This window comes from Zeus faber (assembly GCF_960531495.2).
Source record: "Zeus faber genome assembly, chromosome: 5".
Lineage (NCBI taxonomy): Eukaryota > Metazoa > Chordata > Actinopteri > Zeiformes > Zeidae > Zeus > Zeus faber.
This window is the reverse complement of record NC_137192.1, coordinates 29,073,931-29,092,998: the sequence shown is the minus strand read 5'-3', so window position 1 is coordinate 29,092,998 and position 19,068 is coordinate 29,073,931. Positions and strand designations below refer to the sequence as shown.

The 19,068-nt window shown below is 49.0% G+C and overlaps 1 protein-coding gene across 1 annotated transcript in view; it reads left to right on the top strand.

Moving 5' to 3' along the window:
* Window positions 1-19,068, top strand: part of plxna1b (plexin A1b) — a gene marked incomplete at both ends in the record, with an annotated part of 150,113 nt that overhangs the window by 113,271 nt on the left and 17,774 nt on the right. Inside the window, 7 exons of the mRNA XM_080001597.1 lie at window positions 3,075-3,226; window positions 6,628-6,751; window positions 6,846-6,982; window positions 9,971-10,153; window positions 14,570-14,663; window positions 15,647-15,883; window positions 18,367-18,510. Coding sequence (XP_079857723.1) covers window positions 3,075-3,226; window positions 6,628-6,751; window positions 6,846-6,982; window positions 9,971-10,153; window positions 14,570-14,663; window positions 15,647-15,883; window positions 18,367-18,510 — 1,071 coding nt within the window. The remainder of the gene's footprint in view (window positions 1-3,074; window positions 3,227-6,627; window positions 6,752-6,845; window positions 6,983-9,970; window positions 10,154-14,569; window positions 14,664-15,646; window positions 15,884-18,366; window positions 18,511-19,068) is intronic.

The window sequence follows — 19,068 nt, the reverse complement described above, 5'->3', positions numbered from 1 at the left end:
CTGTTTCTCTCTCTCTCTCTCTCTCTCTCCCCCTCTCTCTCCCTCCTCGTTACATCTCAATCTTCCTCTTGCTCTGTTCTCCCTCCTTCCTTCCTCACTCTATCTCCTCTCTCCCGTCCTTCCTTCCCTCCTCACCTCGTCCTCTTGCCATTCGTCTTTCTCAGCTTCTGCCCATTTCTCTCTCTCTCTCTCTCTCTCTCTCTCTCTCTCTCTCTCTCTCTCTCTCTCTCTCTCTCACACACTAGCTTTCCCCTGCAATGCTTTCCACTTCTCTCTCTCTCTCTCAGTCTCTCGCTCTCTCTCCATCTCTCTCCCTCTCTCGTCCATCATCCGCTGAGAGAGAGACATCTCCCCTATAGGAGCGCGTATCGACCGCGGCACAGTGATTTGGCATGGTGTTGTGAGAGGCCGAGCATCCTGCCTCGCTGCCGCTGCCTTGAGAAAAGAAAAGAGAAGAAAGGAGCCGGAGCTCGGTAAACACCCACACTGCGTCCCAGCTCGCCTGCCCATGGCCTGCTGGCCGCTGCCGGTGCCTGCCTTGGTTTCTCAGTGTTCTCAGACGCGCAGTAGAAGGTGGTTCGGATTTTTTATTTTTATTTTTTGGCCTGGTTACTCCTTAAAGTGAAATGCCATCTATTTCCAGCAGTAAAATGACCTCGGTGAAATAATAAAGTGAATTGTAGGAAGGTACGGTAAGGTAAGGTAGGACTCTGAATAAGGCCGTGTACGTCTTCAAAGCCAGGCTTTCCCTCCTGCGATATGTGGATTAAGAGCGGGGTAAGGAGGAAAAGTCCCTACGACAGTAAATCTAAATAGTTTGTGATAGTACAGGGTTATATTTGCTGTTGTGAAAGACATGGTGCTAGTGTCTGATGAAGCTCCTTCTCCTGAAAAAGGTCAAACGTGCGGGGAATTGAGATTCTCCGTGCATCTCCATGTGGCTCTCTGGGCTCTCCCTAATGGAGATTAGGAAGGATCAGATCTCCGTGTGACCGGGTCGGCGTTGGCCAGCGGTGATACCCTCACCTCTGGAGCTGTATTCCAAACATCACCAAACATCTAGTTCTGAGGACTCCTCTCTCTCCATCGCCCTGTCTGCGAGGAGTCTCTCTCTCTCTCTCCCTCTCTCTCTCTCTTTCATATCGGAGATAAGACCTCAGCCTTCCACCGCCGGGTTCATATCCTCCCTTCTTTTCATTTGGGCCATTCCATTCTCTCTTTCTTCCCTCTTTCTTTCTCTCCCACTCCCTAAGTAGCAGATGCTATCTCCACACTGCTGCTCCGTCAGCCACAATGGACCTCACTCAAATAGGCTCCCCAGCAGAGGGAGAATGGAGGGAGTGTTTAGGGAAAAAAAAGTGTGGGGGGGGTTTATTGTTTGTGTTGTGTAGCGACGTGTACGTTGTGTTTCCCGATAAGGCGGCACTCAGAGAAAAGAGGAGAGATTTGATTACCACATCTGAAGATTAGGACTGGCTGTACCATTATGTGCCACTCTCGCTTTTGTCTCCAACAAAAACATATGCACTCAGGCGCACTGACGGAGAGAGAGAGAGAGAGAGAGAGAGAGAGAGAGAGAGAGAGAGAGAGAGAGAGAGAGAGAGAGAGAGAGAGAGAGAGAGAGAGAGGGAGAGGGAGAGGGAGAGAGAGAGAGAGACACACACAAAGAATTGGAGAGAATTACAGGGACAAAAGCCAAGGTAGAAGAGGAGTGAGTGGGAGGAGAGGGGAGGCCAGGTAAGGTTCATCAAGCCAGCCAACGTTAGGTTGAATATGTTCCATAATTATATTGCCGTGACATTTCTGTTCTGCCGTGGCAGCAGGTACGAGTTCCTCCCCCTGTGTGTGTGTGTGTGTGTGTGTGTGTGTGTGTGTGTGTGTGTGTGTGTGTGTGTGTGTGTGTGTGTGTGTGTGTGTGTGTGTGTGTGTGTGTGTGTGTGTGTGTGTGCGTGCGTGCGTGCGTGCGTGCGTGCGTGCGTGCGTGCGTGCGTGCGTGCGTGCGTGCGTGCGCGCGCGCGCGCGCGCGTGCGTGCACGATGGTTAGTTCTACATTCCTGAGCAGCTGTGGTCGTCGCTCTGTCTTCTCTGTAACGATGTTAGGCTGCATCGCGCTGCCATGCATTCTGGCTGAGAGATGGAGCTTAAGAGACGGGCGGAGAGTAAAAGGGTTTGGCTTTTTTTGTACCGGTAAGAGAGCGCGGTATCTGAGAGAAGATCCCCCTACACAAACAGGCACACACACACACACTCCCACTTCACGGCCATTTGCACTTTGCATAACACCTTCCTTCAATCGGTGCATTCAGGTTACAACCAAAGCAGGCACGACGAGTACGCACCCCGACGGCACATGAACCTTGCGGTGCGTCCTCGTTGGCGTGGGCACTGACATGCATGCCTTCCAAGTGGCGTGTATGGACCCGTCTCAAAGACAAAGTGGGTGGGTTGGCGGGGGCACCTCTGATGACCATTCATCCCACTCCTCCCTAATGGTCAAGGAGGTCAGGGCATCACCGCACCCTTCACCTGACATCCCCACAGCTCCTCCCTTCCTTCCCTCCACCCGCAGGATGACCACAAATGACAGAACCTTCCCCCTCCTCTTCCACCCTGCTAATCCAATTAGCCTTGGCGTTAATCATGGTAGTCATGACTGATGACCACGGGGGCCATTGTCTGGGCCCTGGGATAGATGAATGGAGCCGTGATTAGGGACTGGGCTAGCCTCGGGTAGCCATTAGCACCTCCGCACACCTTTCAAGGACCTCCAGGGGGGAAGGAGAAGGCGGGGGAGGTCATTGTGCACTGTAATTGTGTTCAGTAGATTAATAGTCACGAGGTTAAATGAGAGATTTAAGTGGGGTCTTGATGGCGGGTCTGAGATAAGTGCGCAAGGTGGCAGATTGTTCATTTTTTTGATTGAGTTGAGACAGAGTTAATGGATCGTCTGTAATTTTTCATCCCTCTAATTGAAGGGCCAAGCGTTGGATTTCAACGGAAAGGGAAAATAATCCCTGCGACTTTGGGCTTCGGAGGGCTTGCGTTTCTCTGACTGGGTTTGTTCCTCCCTCCAGCTGTTTCCGGAGACGGGGCCCAGACAAGGAGGCACCATGTTGACCATCACGGGGGAGAACCTGGGCCTGCAGTTCAAAGACATCCAGAACGGCGTGCGGATCGGCAAGGTGGCCTGCAACCCCCAGGAGGACCAGTACATCAGCGCCGAACAGTACGTCGCCCGGCGTGTCTCCAAATATGTGTCTGGCCTCGTTTGTTCCCGTCCCATTTGAAACCACCTCCTTCTCGTGATCTGTTGTGTCTCCACCCTCTTCCTCCCCTCACTCCTCCCTCCTTCTCCTTCTCTCCTCTTTCCGACATTGATGCAACATTGATCGCTAAACACAGCACCCGCGAGTCACCGGCAGATCTTTTTGGGTGTTTGAGTGTAGCCGCTGCAGGTGGAAGGTCACCCATCCCCTCCAGCATCGTCAACCCATCGGATCCAGGTTTGGGGCCCTCTCACTATGTGACAGAGGCCTCTTAGTCTTTTACAAATCAGATATTCTTAGCGCTGCATTGGGTGGTGCTAAACAGAGTCGGGTCGTGACTCTTACTTTAACACGGGTTTTAACTCAAGTATAACAACGAATATTCACCCTACGAACGACCTGAGTAAGAGCTGTTGTTCAAGTACAACTTCCGTTCATTTGATTCAAGCTTGTTTATTCAAGGTGAAGTTTCCAAAACATGAAGCTTAAAGTGGTATTTGACGGCCGTTTTCTGGCTGACCCGATTCAGCCAACTTCAACTATGCGTGCGTGCGTGCGTGCGTGCGTGCGTGCGTGCGTGCGTGCGTGCGTGCGTGCGTGCGTGCGTGCGTGCGTGCGTGCGTGCGTGCGCGCACTCCTTCTCTAACAGGAAGGAGCAGTTGTCACGGGTAAATGTTCCAAACTGATCAAGGAAGGGGAAATTAAACATGCTTTTTAAAATGTTGAAATAAGAAACAGACTCAATGTAACTGAGTAAAAAGTTCATTACATTGCTTTACAAATCAAGTAAAACTATTTAAATCAAATAAAAGTATTGCTTCTGACTAATCTATCCAGAAAACGTATGCATAGTACTCTGTTACTTTTATGTAACTGAGTACAGTACTAGTTACTACCCATCTTCACCATTAATAAAAGTTCAAGTTCAAGAGATTATTTAAAAGTACACAATTCCAATATTGCTACTGAGAAATTCCCTGATACCAAATATTTTGTCCTTGTTTCTCTTGTTTTTTCAACTTTTTTTTTGTTTTTTTTCTTTTTCTTTATACTTCATCTGCTGTTCGTACAAAACATGAAAGTGCATCACATAATGGAGGGGAGCAAAAAAAAATTGAGGACACGCGTCACAGTTAGAGATGTCCTCGATGTTCGATTTCCAGCGGCGGAACTGTCACTTGTACACGAGCGCTCCATCTCTCCGCCGCCGCCGGCGTCCTGACGGAGACAAGCGTTCCTCGTGTCCGTTCCCACAAACAAAAAAAAAAACATGAAAGGAGTTAAACGGGAGTTTGTCGACACGGCGGTCGCCAAGGGCCCGGCGGCTCCCGACAAATGTGATGCCTCACCTTCCTCTGAGCCTTTGAAGAAGGTGACGCATCAAATCTGACTCCCCCTGCTCGCATGTGGTATTTGGATTAAATGGCAACTTTATTATGTGCGTTTTTTCGTTCGGGGTTGTTTGACGGAGCATTATGGTGGAAGCAGCTTTCGCTCCATGTTCCTGCTCTTTTCCGCCCCCACCTTCAAAACAGCACTTGTTTATTTTCCCGCCCAGTAACTTTTCCATTTGTCGCCGTTCGTTTTCTCGACCGCGATCGCAGTGAATGTGCCAACGTTTAACTCCGTCAGCCCTGTGACACCGCATTGGCCTGTTGCCATGGCAGCCGGAGGAGGGGAGGAGGGGGCACAAAGGCTGTCATGCTAATTAAAAGTGATGTCAGCCACGCGGTGCCATTAGGGGGCTGATCGCTCTCGTCATCTCTCCGACCCCGTCAGAGCCGTAACGCGCAAGGCGGGACGGGAGTGGGTGGGGCGGGTCGCGGGGATTGACAGCACGGGGTCAAGGCGGCGGGTGGGGTGGGGCGGGGCGGGGTGGGGTGGGGCGGGGAGCGCCGGCTGGTGAGACGCTCGGTGCGGTCGCTCTCCCGTTCCGACCCGTCGTCGAGCCTCGTCCGTCCCGTCTGGAAGCCGCTGGACACCACGTTGAGTCGTACAACCAGACAAACACCCCCACAAGCGGTTTATTCAGCCGGGTGCATTTTCATGCACAAGGAATTCAGAGGACACCGCGACCACAATTAGCGTAAAAAAAAATAAAATAAAAGATGATCAAATATTTAGTTTCCGTGTAATTCAACCACAGTTAGGTAAACAACGAGCCGCGATGCAGAGGTTCGCCGTCCTTTAAGAGGAGTGTGCCACGCCCCGACTCCCTCCCGCACCCGATGCCAGCGCGTCGGTACAGCCTCCTCGTATCTGTGCAATAATTCCGCCTGTCCGGGTGCGATGCGCATCTACCGGAGAGCCGTCCGGCATCCTAATTGTGGCTCCGCGCGCAGCGGGACGCGCAAAAATAAATACAGGGTGGGGGCGGGTGGAGGGACTTTCTACAGCAGGAGGAAATTATACGGCGTCAAAATGCGGATGTCATCGGCGTCGGAGAGAAGTGGAGCTCTTGGCCACCTGCGGGGAGCAGGGGAGAGGAGAGTTATAACTCATCTCCGGGAGGAATGAAGGGATAGGGGAGGACAAAAGCTTGTTCAATTAATCAGACGCTCTCACTTTTGCCGCTCTCTCTCTCTCTCTCTCTCTCTCTCTCACTCTCACTCTCTCTCTGTCATTCTCATTCTGCCACTGTTCTGCTCGTTCTCGCTCTCATTCGTTTTCTCTGGTTAATTAACAGTCAAGTGTGTCTGAACTGGGAGGCGCGTCTCTCTCTCTCTCTCTCTCTCTCTCTCTCTCTCCCCCCCTCTGGGCTTTGCCCGCACCTCCGCCGCTCCTCCCCTGTTCCCTCTCTCCCTCAATCATTTCTCCAATGGATTTTCATTTGGCCAGCCTTCGCCCAGGGGCAAGTGCAAGGCTTATGGTTTGACAGTATCCAAGAACACACACACACATACATACATACACACACACACATGTACAATAACACACAGTGCACTCCCAAATCAGCACTCCAACGGAGGTGATTTCCTGGTATGGTACAGTAGTTCTGTTTTAATCAATAAGGCCACAGACGCAGTGCGTGCTTGTGCGGCGGGGAAACGTTTTTATCCGGTAAAATATTTGCGAGCCACCTTATTCGTAACGGCCCAGATTTCCCGTGCCGTCCTTCGCTCCATGCTTTCCTTTCATGTTTCCGAAACTATCTCTTCGACGAGTAAAAGGTCCCGCCGTGCGGCGGGCGAATACCAAACGGAGAGAAATGAATGTCACAGAATACATTGAACTGTGTCCCACCCTAGTATACCCTTTGCATCTCTCGCCCTGATCCTCTCTCTCTCTCTCTCTCTCTCTCTCTCTCTCTCTCTCTCTCTCTCTCTCTCTCTCTCTCTCTCTCTCTCCGTCCGTCCCTCAGGATCGTGTGTCGGCTGAACGACGCGACGGGCTACCGGGTGCAGGAGGCCCAGGTGGAGGTGTGCGTGAGGGACTGCATCCACCCCGACTACAAAGCCACCTCTTCCAAGGCCTTCACCTTCGTGGTAAGCGTGTCCTTTGGGTCTGGGGCTTGGCCTCACCGGACGCCGCGTTGAGCCGCCGCCTGACTTTGTCCCCTCCGCACATGTCCCTCCTCAGTCGCCGTACTTCACCCGCGTCCATCCGTCCAACGGGCCGCTGTCAGGGGGAACACGGATCACCATCGAAGGCAGCAACCTGAACGCGGGCAGCGGCGTGGCCGTGAAGATAGGACTCCGCTCCTGCCGCTTTGAAAGGTGAGTGGACGCGGCGGCGCCACGCCGCGCCCCGCGGCGAGCAAAGGCGGACGCCGTGAATGAAAACCGAGTTGTTTTCTGCGTGACGGGCCTCGGGAATGCGTATTTAGAAGATTTCCGGCTGCAAATCCTATTATCTGCAGGATCTATGTTTGAGGGTTTTTTAATTGTATTATTATTCATTTTTTCCTTATTTCTAAGTCAGGAAGTTGTGCCGAAGGTGAAGTGGCGTCCTGTCGGGAACAGCGCTGCGATTAGATTATCGCTAAGTCACACCTCTGTGTCAACACCTTATGACCGGGACGACCAGACGGGCTTTGGAATCATTTCTCCTCTTGTAAAACCGTTAAAAGGACGCATCAAATCATACGCATTGGCTTTTGTAGCCTCAGCCAGACTCTCCCCGAGATTCCAATGAAACTTTGCCAACGTGCCGAGTTTAATATGTTTTTTATTTGATGGCGTTATGACACTACGTCTCCCTAGGTCGTTGTATGGTTATAATATCTGTTGAATGGCCCTCCAGAAATGTAATAACATTTTGTTCCGGACTCTTACGGGACCACTCTTCACTTTGTACTCTGGCAGCCGTGGCTCCGCCTATCTGATAAGACGGTGACGCATCTGGTTCAGCGTTCCTCCTGGAAACCTGCTCCCTTCACGCTCGTCTTTCACCGGCATGACCCCGTGTCGTTTGGCCAGAGACTGAAATTGATTAAGAGAGAATTACACGCTGCTGCTCAGATACTTACACCTGTGTGGGGAAAGCGTTCGGTAGAGACTCGGTCGGTCTGAGAGTTAACCAGAATGTCCGGAAAGCAGAGACGCAAGTCCGATTTCCTGTGATTGTTGGCGCCGCAGTGTTTCTTTTGGCCGTTCCTGGCAAGCCAACAAAAAAAGCCAGCGTGCTCTGTTCTAAATCCAATCGTGAAAAGGTGTCTGGCAGACGGCGGAGAGAAGACACCTTTCCCTCAACAAGCAGCGCCGAGCCATAGACCCACGGCGTAAACCTTCAATGTAGCCACACCATTAATAAATATCCTGGCTTTTGTGTCGTGTATTAAGCCGAAACATATGCTTATACCTTTATACCTTTATACCTTATAGCTTTGATGAGCGTGGTGGGGGGGGTCACAAATTCGTTGAAATTACGAACAAGCGTCAGGGACGCTCTGCCACGAAGTGTTCCTGGCTCCACTAATGAGCTTGGCCCCGTCAACTTCTGTTTTTAAGGAGCGTGAAAGGAACGAAGCAAAGGCCAATTCGGTGCAGCGGCGGCACATTCCCCGGAAAGGTGAACGTAATAATCGTGGCCTTTCATTCGCCGAGCGGCAATAACCTTTATGGCCCAAGTAATGAACCGCTCCAGTCCATCTCTGTTAATGTGTCTTTGTATCCGGCACCCCCCCCCCCCGCGCTTTAATCAAAACCTATTTACCCCGAGTCACTCATCCTCTTATCTCTCCCTGCAACACCATTTCTTCCATTCACTCCTTTTTTCTTCTTTCTCTCTCCTGCTTTCTTCATCTCGCCTCTCCGCTCCGTGTTCCTTTGTGCCGCGGCAACCTTGTAAGAATACGTACTCCATGGACACGGTGTTGTGAAAACGGTTGCCATGGAGACATAGCACTGGCGGAATGTGGAAAATCTGGGGGGGGGGGGGGGGTTCTCTCTCTCTCTCTCTCTCTCTCTCTCTCTCTCTCTCTTTTTTGCGCATTCCCTCCTCTCTACTGTCCACCCCGCCCACCCCCTACCCCCACAAACAGTGAGCTGTTGAAATTGCCTCCGGGGGAGACAGCGGCGATGTGCCCGGCGGCGAAAAAAATAAATAAAGAATCAACCCTAGGAGGACCCCATCACACCCCTCCGCCCTAACCCTAAATAGTCTTCCACTCCATCTTCCTCCATCATCCAGCTTTACTTTTTTTTTTTTTCCCAAAGATTTCATTTTCGTGGCAGATAGCAGGGATTTAGTCGACTGCAAACTTTCTGGCAGACAGTCCCAAAGTTTTAGGACGCGCCACAGCTGGCGGCCTGTCTGTTTGGGAGGCTGCGGGGGGGGGGGGGGGGGGTTCCATCACGCGCGCGCGCACACACACACACACACACACACACACACACACACACACACCGCAATGATGTGCCACTTCAGATGTATGAGCCAGAAAGAGACAGGGTGATAAAAGGAGAGATGGCCAGAGAGAGAACTCATCGTTTCAATGACGGAGCAGGACTTTGAAGTGCTGTGCGGCAGGCTGTGATACAGGCTGATGAAACCTCGGCCAGATCGACTGAAAGAGGCTGCCCTGCTCGGTGCCCTGGGTGCTGTATTTGTCCGATAGATATTTGATGTCATTTTAGGGACTGGAGAATACATTTCTTCTTTGGTTATTTTCGTCAATGCAAAAATGGCTTCTCGTTTGTCAGTTTGTCCGTCGGTGGGACAGTTTGAAATCCATTTTTAACTTTTTTTTTATTATTATTTATTTTAATATAATAAAATGTATTATTAAGAGTATGTATTTATTTATTATTATTTTATTTTTTATTTATTTTTATTTTCATGTATTATTATTATTATTATTTTTATTATTATTCATCCATTCATTTATTTCTCTATTTTACCTATGATGCATCTAGGACAGAGTTAGTCTGCAAGTGGAGTTCAACTTCTCCACCTGCAATGCATCTCTTTATTCATTCTTTAATCATCAACAACTGCTGCGATAACTCTGTCCTGTGGACCTGTAGGATGACAAGAGCACAGTTTTTTGGTTATAGAAAACCACCACCAACCCCCTCTTTGGAGAGCTGTTTATCATGTTTTGGGTCTATTAATAGAATTTTTCATCGTCATTAATTTAATAATTTATTTGCTTATTGTTTTCGACCTTTCTCAGATCTGCTCTCATGACGCAGGCTAGTTTACACTCCGGTTGAACCTCCCAGTGTGATGTATCTGAACGCGCCTCCTTCTTTCCCCGCCAGGCGGAGCAGCCGGGAGATCGTGTGCGTGACCCCGGCGGGCCTGACCCCCACGGGCCTGCCGCCAGGCCCCACGCCCGTCATGGTGGACATCAACTCTGCCGAGCTGAGGAACCCGGAGGTCAAGTTCAACTACACCGACGACCCCACCATCCTCCACATTGAGCCCGACTGGAGCATCGCCAGGTGAGGAAGCAAGGCGGAACTAAAACTCACATTTTAACTTTTACGTCCACACAATCCAGATCCCTTTTACCTACTTGATGATGTCATTTTATCAAACTTTACAGTGGTTTAGTTTAGCAAATCCTGGATTAAATTTCCATTTTAGATATGGGTTTAATTAATTTATCTAAGATTCACTAATCCAAAGTTTTATTTAGCTCTAGTTATAAATATATCACAATACAACTGCCATCTTGTTTACGTGAAAAATATTTCACGTATGGGACCATAATCATTTACATTTAGTCCTTTAGCAGACGCTTTTATCCAAAGCGACTTACAAGGGAGAATAACATTCAAGCTACATTGCGACAGAGATTAGTGTAACAACAACATTCGTGTAACAATAAATACTGCAAGGTGGTGCTAAGTAACTGGGTTACACTGTGGATTTTCTATAAAGGCCTTAAAAATGGTTCCGTTTGGCCATAGGTTGACCCAAATGCATGTGATAAACCGTAATACACATGGACAACATGATCAGTCCCATCAGCTATCCTTGTATATTACGCACTAGCACCACATAAGAGCCTACATTATGTATAGTGAACATCATGACCCAGTAGCTGCTTGATCAGCCATTCCCCCTGATGTGCATCTATAGAACGGACACATTAAAGGGGGAGTCCTCGCATTATTTATTAATCGCTCGCGCCGTACATTGATGTCTTTCTCTCCAATAGCGGCTAGCCAATCTGATATATGAACTCTTTGTACGGAGTGATAAATGCATTATTCAGCCGGCGTGGTCCGGGGCTCGGTCTCAAAGCAAAACCTGAATAAACACTTTGTTTTACAGACTCGTTGTGCATTTTTAAAGTCATCGCCTCTATCTGTTTATCTTTATGTTTCAATGGTAAATCTTGCGAGCCGGAGCGGCGAGAAGCGGGGAGGCTCCCGGAGCGGTGTTGGTTGATTAGATGTGGTGGAGATGGCATCAGTAAATATTTCTTGACTTATTGAAATGAGACTACATAGCCACGGGAAGATATATCCTGCAAACACAAGCTGTGTTCCGGGGGAAGAGAGAAGCGAGAAGGGGGCTTCCAAATGCTAATGGGCTCGCTAGCGTGACCTAGAAACTCTGTTTTACAAGTCAGAAAGAAAGCCAGCGCACTGACACGTACATGTGCTGTTCTTTGTCTCATTTACTTCTGTGGAATTATTACAATCAAATTTTATCCTTTGTTCTGCTTTTTTTTTGTATCAGGATTTTGGGAATGTACTGTGCTGGGAATTTTTCTGCTATTCTCACAGTTTCCGTTTGAAACTTTGCTCGCATGCTGCTTTCCGCTGTCGACGCGTGTAACGACATTTTTATGCGTAGGCTGCTATACCTTACAAGAAGTTGATCTGAAGTTACGAGAGGTGTAGGTAGCAGATGATTTCAGGAGTATTTTGTGTGAGAAGTTGTGGAAATCGGGAAAAGTCCACGCCGATATGAACTCTGGAAAAAAGCTACCCAGGTGTCTAGTTGGCAGTTTGAACCTCACCGAGCACCAGGGACACGGAACCCAACGTCCACCGGGGACCAGCAGTTTTTCAAACCTCTTTCAGGGAAACGCATGGTCCCTCATCACACGCCAGAGGTGAGAGCAGCAGGAAGTTCAATTCGGACGGGGATGATTGAAAGGTGGAGTGAGGAAAATGTATACGAGAACAAATTGTCGGCACAGGCCTCCCGGGTAATGACCTGGCGGTTGGGATCCGGTGCCTGGTGTCTCACTAAGCCGTCCCAGAGGAAATATGTGCTTCTGTTGGCCAATCTGGGCCGTATTTACCAATCTGCTTGGCTGTGAGGTCCCCCCCCCCGTAGTGACCCTATCGCTGGGGCAATTCCAGACGGCGTTGATCGAAGGTGCCTGAGACGTCTGCTGCTGCCATGGATGTTGGACGCTGTCAGATAGATTTAGGGATAGATTCAGGCCACTGCTTATTTTGTCCTGTGCACAAAATGAATTGCATGTCCTGCGCTATGCCGGATGTGGCCAACTTGAGGATGGCAACCCAGATTCAGTTACACATATGTGGCTCTTCTATTAACATATAGTCTTAAATAATAATTGCGTTAAATTAAAATGTCAATACAAATTGTATTTGCATATTGGTAGTATCACATTGTCCGAATAAATCTGTTACCTAATGAGAACCGATCTGCGGAGTAAATGGAATTTAAATGGAAATTATTTTTAGTATGATGAGGCCATTGGTGTGCCATTATTTGGCTCTTGGTGTCACTGGTTTTCCACCCTTACACTTTATAGTGCCCTCTGAAAAGATGGTAACAGTAGAGGGAAGTTTGTTATTTTGTGCGATATTTAAAGCATTTGGATTTGAGGACAAAAGATGAACGTGAGACCAAGTACAGAACATCATCTGTTATGTTACGTCTACATTTTACAGTATGACTGATAAAGATCTTCTCGTGGTGTTGAGCGAGAGCAGCTCAGCTGATTCAGAGCGGCACGCACAGCCATGACCCCACAGCCGCCTCTTTCTCAGAATTCCCTCAGTGCGGGGGGGGGGCGGGTGACAGACTTTTGCCGCCGCTCGCTCTTCCGTTTCTAAGCCGGTCGAATCCGTCCAACTTCAACATCTGTCACCCCGGCACCTCTCCGTTTCCCTCTGTCTCCCTGCCAGCTCCCGCTCCTCCCCGTCCACCATCAGGGCATGGGCCTGCTCTTCCCCAAAGGCCTGAGGTTGGCCTAGCCTCCCCCCCTCCCCCAAGACACCCATTCCATCTGCCCCCGGTAAACCGCGGCCAAATGGGCGAGATGAGAATGTTTTCTCTTGGCTCGCCTCCGTGCATCAAAGTGTTGCCTTGCGAGCGTGTGTCATAGGATTCGCCAAGGGCTGGTGTTTGGTTGCTTTCCACGGCATTCTATGGCGGGCGAAAAAACAAGATTGCGGCGATTTTTAACAGCTGCCGCCTTTCCAAAGTACTTTTTTGGACCCAAATAAGTCAGACCGATTCAGTATTTGTTTTGGTAGATTCCTGCCTGGGATTTGAGAGTGAGGAACAGCGTTACAGGAGATGTCTTGCATGGGGCCGAATGGTGGTGTGATTCAATGCAGCAGACATTTAATCCATGTGACCAACTTAAACACCACGGTGTGCCAACAGTTCTCAGCACGCTGATGAAGACTGCTGCAGCTGAAGGGGTCTGTTTCATTAAAGCACACTTTATTCTACCACTAAGGCCCTTTCTCAATCCGCGTTCCTGTCTGTACTTGTGTTCTTGTCTGTACTTGTGTTCTTGTGTACTTGTGAAACGTCATCGGTCGCAGCCCAAGTACTGGTCCAATTCAAAGTCCGCATCAAGCCAAGTCAAGTCCAAATGCCCGGATGTGGACTTGCTCCGCCCATTTTATGGAGGATGCATCGGTGGTGACTTGTGTGGACTTGGGACGGCCAAGTATCCCTGAATGCATTTCGCACCAAGCGGTGGTAATGGTATTGGTCCCCGGGAGTCTGTACCCCCGAGTCGAACTTGCCAAGTCTGAACTACCAAGTCCGCAAGTCCGGACTTGGCGTACTTGGTATTGAGAAACGGCCTATGTGTCACCTATGTACATTTTCCTTTTATCTCAGTATTTCCTAAGCTTCTACTTTCCTTCCTTACTCTGTAGCGGGGGTGTATACACCCCGCGTTGTAAACCCTTTTTGGATGGTGCATCGTTCCCCGTAGCCCGGTCATCATTCAGAACCTCCACAGAACTCGGTGTCGTGCACGCCGGGGGGTTGTTGAAGTGTTGAGGACGGGGGGGCAACACCTCGGGTCAGCGCAGCACCGTACCTGGGTTTATCTCATGGCGACCAAATGCACCATATCCTTCATTAGCTTCAGCCCCCCCCCCCGGTTAGAAAGGTGCGGTATAGTGCGGCCCCAGAGGATTGTTTTCCAGGACATTTTTTTCTCCCCTCCCCGGGCCCCCGCCCAAGGTTTAAACGTTTTAACATTCAGGCACGGGCTATAGTCTTGTTTTCATTACCTGAAAATGGGCGGCCATGAATAAGCGAGTGAACCGGCAGCAAGGGGGAGGCATTACCGTTAAATCGCCAACCTCAGCTCCCTCTCGGCTCACACAGAGAGCAGACTTAACATTTAAGCCCACCAGCGCAGGCCCGTTGAATAGTTTATCTGTTTATGGTCGCCCACAAGAAAATAACTCTGAGGAGATCTGCCCAATAGGTGCTTCCCGGGATAATCGGTTGAGAATCTTGCCGGTGAGGTTTCCACTGTGGAGACATTTCAAGGCTCGGTTGAACCGACCACACCTTACGACGATGACTCTGCAAATTGAGTTGTTGTTGTTGTTGTTGTTGTTGTTTTCTTTTTTTTGTGGATAATATCTTGTTTTTCTCTCCTCCTGCAGCGGAGGAACCCTGTTGACCATCACTGGAACCAATTTGGCAACTATCAAGGAGCCGAAAATGAGAGCCAAGTACGGGGCTGCCAAGTCAGTCAATGTAAGTATTTGAACCCAGCCACCGGCACACACTCTTTTATTGACCAAACAAAACACCACTGGCTCAACAAATCAAATGTGGAGGAACCGATTTAGATGTTTTCTCTCTCTCCCTTTCACTCCAACACACGCTCACACGTATATTTCAGGCATTTACACAGGATATACAATTATTTGGGATACACACAATCACACACCTGACCCGTCAGCCACCCAGCCATGGGCCTGTTTTCCTCTTATGTTTTTGATGTTGAATTTCCTTTTAGCGATTTAACCTTTGAAATGTCAACCAGCAATAAAGCCTTTCTGGCAAATACCCTCCTTTCCACCACGGGGCTCGGCTAACCTTTTTCCCACCGCTCCCATCCTCCTCTCCCTCCTTCCACCTGGTTCAAGTAAAGAGAAAACATCCTTGTTTATTCTGTTTGTCCCTTCTCCTTTCCTTGCATATCATATTTTGTTATGCATCCTAATTGGCCGTATGGTTTGCATGGAGTAGCTCATTCGGTCGGACGGACAAATATAAACCCAACCGTGAAACATCCTCTCTAATGGTTCCGTAACCGCACGCCGCGCCGCCGACACCGGCTGGCGGCTAACTCTCCCGTTTCCCTCCATGTCATTACTGTTTAATTTCTTCTCCCGCGTCTGAGTTGAGTACCTCGCCCCCCAGGGATTTAAAAGATGATATCAACAGCGACTACAAAAATGATGGTATTAAGCCAGCCGCTCCCTCATTATGTCATCACTGAGACATAAAATTACCTACGCCGAAACAACGGCCGGCCTCAATGCTTTAATGTGTTATGTGTCAGATATCGACATTCGCGGTGGTTGTTTGGTGTAAATTGTGTTATTGCTTGTGTGGTTTAATGTTATACAGAAGAGTTTTTCAACAATTGTTAAGGTTTTTCTTTTTGTTTCTAAATAAAGTGTGACTTGACTTGACTTGACTTGACTTGTTTCCTACCCCTCCCCCTCCAGAACTGCACGGTGGTCAACAACACGGTGATGCTGTGCCTGGCGCCCTCCGTGGCCGGTTCGTTGAAGGGCTTCTTGGAGGTGGGCAGCAGGCCGGACGAGATCGGCTTCGTCATGGATGATGTGCACTCCGTGCTGGTGGTCAACGAGACGTTCAACTTCTACCCGGACCCCGTGTTCGAGCCCCTGAGCCCCTCGGGCATGCTGGAGCTGAAGCCCAGCTCCCCCCTCATCCTCAAGGTATGGCCCCGGTTCTCCTCTTCCTCCTTGTTTTTAAGTCCCGTTGCAAACACACCGCGGAACGACTGAGAAGCTTGAATATTTCCCACATCTAAAAGAGGAGTCAGGGGTCACATGGCTGGAGTGTAGAAATGGTGCAAGAAAGCACCAAAAGCATCTTTGGACGCTGAAGGTTCAAATCCCAAGTCCTTTTGAGTTTTAACTCTTGGAACACTAAGGTGAAACCCTTTGCAACAAAAGGCTTGTTGATTCAGTCTTGCAGCTGAGTTGCATCTAACCACGATGAACCCCAATCTGACCACCTTTCAAAGAGGTTCCTCTGACCCTCCCGGTCGGCGTTCAATAAAGTAGAGAAGGAAAGGGACGGAAAACAAACATTCCTGTCATTCCGTAGATGCTTGCTTGAACTCCTCCCCTTCTCTTGCGCTCTCTCTCTCTCTTTGAATGCTTTCCTTTTATGTCGAAGGTGCTTTTACTTTTCGCTCCAAGACTCTTATCCGCAATGTAGCTCCTTTTACAAAAGTTCTTCTAAAAAGTCTAAAGGGCTCCTTTCAGAACCGTCGCCCCGCTCCACCACCTGCTCTGATTCACTTATTGGATGGGTTGCGAGAGAGGGTTCACAGCCCTGTGTTTACTTTAAGCCAAAAAGCCACTTTCCTACGCCTTTGAATACAGAATGTGTTTGAAAATGCAACACCCCCAATGATCTTTTTGTCATTTCACCTCTCCCCTTGAACTGTTGTTGAAGCTGTTCATGCTCCCAGAAAGAAAATTACCACGCAATTTCATGGAAAAATAAAGCCCTTTTTCTTTGGGCCAATCAGGGTGGAGCATTGCGAATGGAGGACCCCCCCTCACACCCACTCACACACACACACATATATACACACACACATACACATACACACAGACGCACACACACTCACCCTCACAACCGTAACTTTAAATAAAGATACTATAATGAAAAGCTTTGATTGCTGTGCCATGCTGCGGGTGAAGAGCCTTAAAAATAAGCAGCACAGAAACTGCATCCCATTAAATAATTGCAAAAATTAAGAAGCACTCGCATTTCTCCGCGCAATTAGTTCCTCCTCCCTGCGAAGCCCTGGCGGGTGAGGAGCGGCGGAGGTTGGTGGGGTGTGATGTGATGGGGGACAGGAACCTGGGGGAGAGGACGGTGATGGCTTTTATGCATTGCTTTCATATGTCACCAAAACAAGAGTTTGGCTTCTTTAGGTAATGATTCAGGTACTTCAGGTAATAATTTATTGTTATTGTTATTGTGCTGCTTCTTATTGGATCTCCTGCTGCGACTTCACCAGCCACATCTGCCGGCCGGGGCCGCGCAGCATTTCTCAATTTGTGCGCGTGAGGTTTCTTTTTTTATGGCAGACTACTATAAAAAAAAATATATATACATTTTTTTTTACACCTTGAAATGTTTTTTTCCTTCAATATAAAGATAACGAAACAGTACCGTTATCATGGCCCCAAAACCGTGATACCTACCAAACTGAGCCCACTGTACCGTTGCATCCTTAACACAGATCAGCCACAACATTAGAAACCACTGACACGTGAAGTAAATAAAATTGATCATCTGGTTCCAATGACACCTGTCAAGGGCTGGGATATATCAGAGAGCAAGTCAACAGAAGCAAAACTGAACTGAAGCAGCGTAAGGATCTGAGCCACTTTGACAAGGAGCACATTGTGATGCTGGACGACTGGGTCAGAGCATCTCCAAAACCACAGGTCTTGTGGGGGGTTCCTGGTATGCAGTGTTTAGTACCTACCAAAAGTGCTCCAAGGAAGGACAACCGGTGAACCGGCGACAGGGTCATGGACGCCCAAGGTTCATTGATGCTCGTGGGGAGTGAAGTCTAGCCCGCCTGGTTCGATCCCACAGAAGAGCTACTGTAGCACAACTTGGTGAAAAAGTGAATGCTGCTATGATAGAAAGGTGTCACAACACACAATGCATCACAGCTTGATGTATATGGAGCTGTGTAGCCACAGAGCGACTCAGAGTGTCCATGCTGACCCCTGTCCACCACTGAAAGCTCCTACAATGGGTACATGAGCATCAGAACTGGACCATGGAGCAATGGAAGAAGGTGGCCTGGTCTGATGAATCATGTTTTCTTCTACATCATGTGGATGGGTGGGGTTAGGGTCAGATCCGACGGAGCATCTGTGGGATGTGCCCACCTCACAACTTCCAGGATCTGCTGCTAACGTCTTGGTGCCAGATACCACAGGACACCTTCAGAGTCTGGTGGAGTCCATGCCTCCACAGGTCACACCTGTTTTGGCGGCGGTTTTGGAGGGGGAGCTACACAATATTAGTGGTTATTGGTGGTGGTTTTAATGTTGTGGCTGATCATTGTACAACCTTACATGTAGATATACTATATGCCAATACATTTTGGTTATATAGGCAGGTATCCTGATACATATTTATAAATGTCTATGGTTTTCAGGGCCGGAACCTGATCCCGACGACTCCGGGCAACACCAAGCTGAACTACACGGTGCTGATAGGAGAGACTCCCTGCATCCTCACCCTGTCAGAGAGCCAGCTGCTGTGCGAGTGGCCCAACCTGACCGGAGAGCACAAAGTCACCGTGAGTACTCGGTGGTGTCAGCACCTTGTTGGATCACAATAGCTAAACTGACTTAATAATTGCTTAAAGGGAGGTAGTTGAGGGTGTAGTTGCCTTGATCCCATTTGATCAAGGTTGTTCTGTCTCTTCCTTCCTCCGACTGACTGTTTTTTTTCCCTCGCCCCGCCCTCCTTCAACAAAGACTCGGCCGACATCGCAGACACTGCGTCCACTTTTTTTTTCCGCAGTCTATGGTTTTAATTTTTTATTTTGAATTGATTTAGTCGGATGAAAAACCATCGTATTTACCCATCCTCCCTGTTTTTCATCCCGCCTCCCACAGCTGCTCTTCGCTTCCTCTCAGCACCTCATTCCGGCTCTTGAAGCTCACTCCTCCACTTCTGGTCTTTCTTTTTTCCCCTTAAAAAAAAAAAAAAATCCTTCCTCTCCTTCTTCCCGTCCCCATCCATCAGAACTTAATCTCTTCAATTTCGGCAGATTGCTCTTTGCCATTCATGCAGCTGCGCATACCGGCACACGCGTGCCTCTGCTTGTATTTTTGGCCTTGTTTCATGGCTG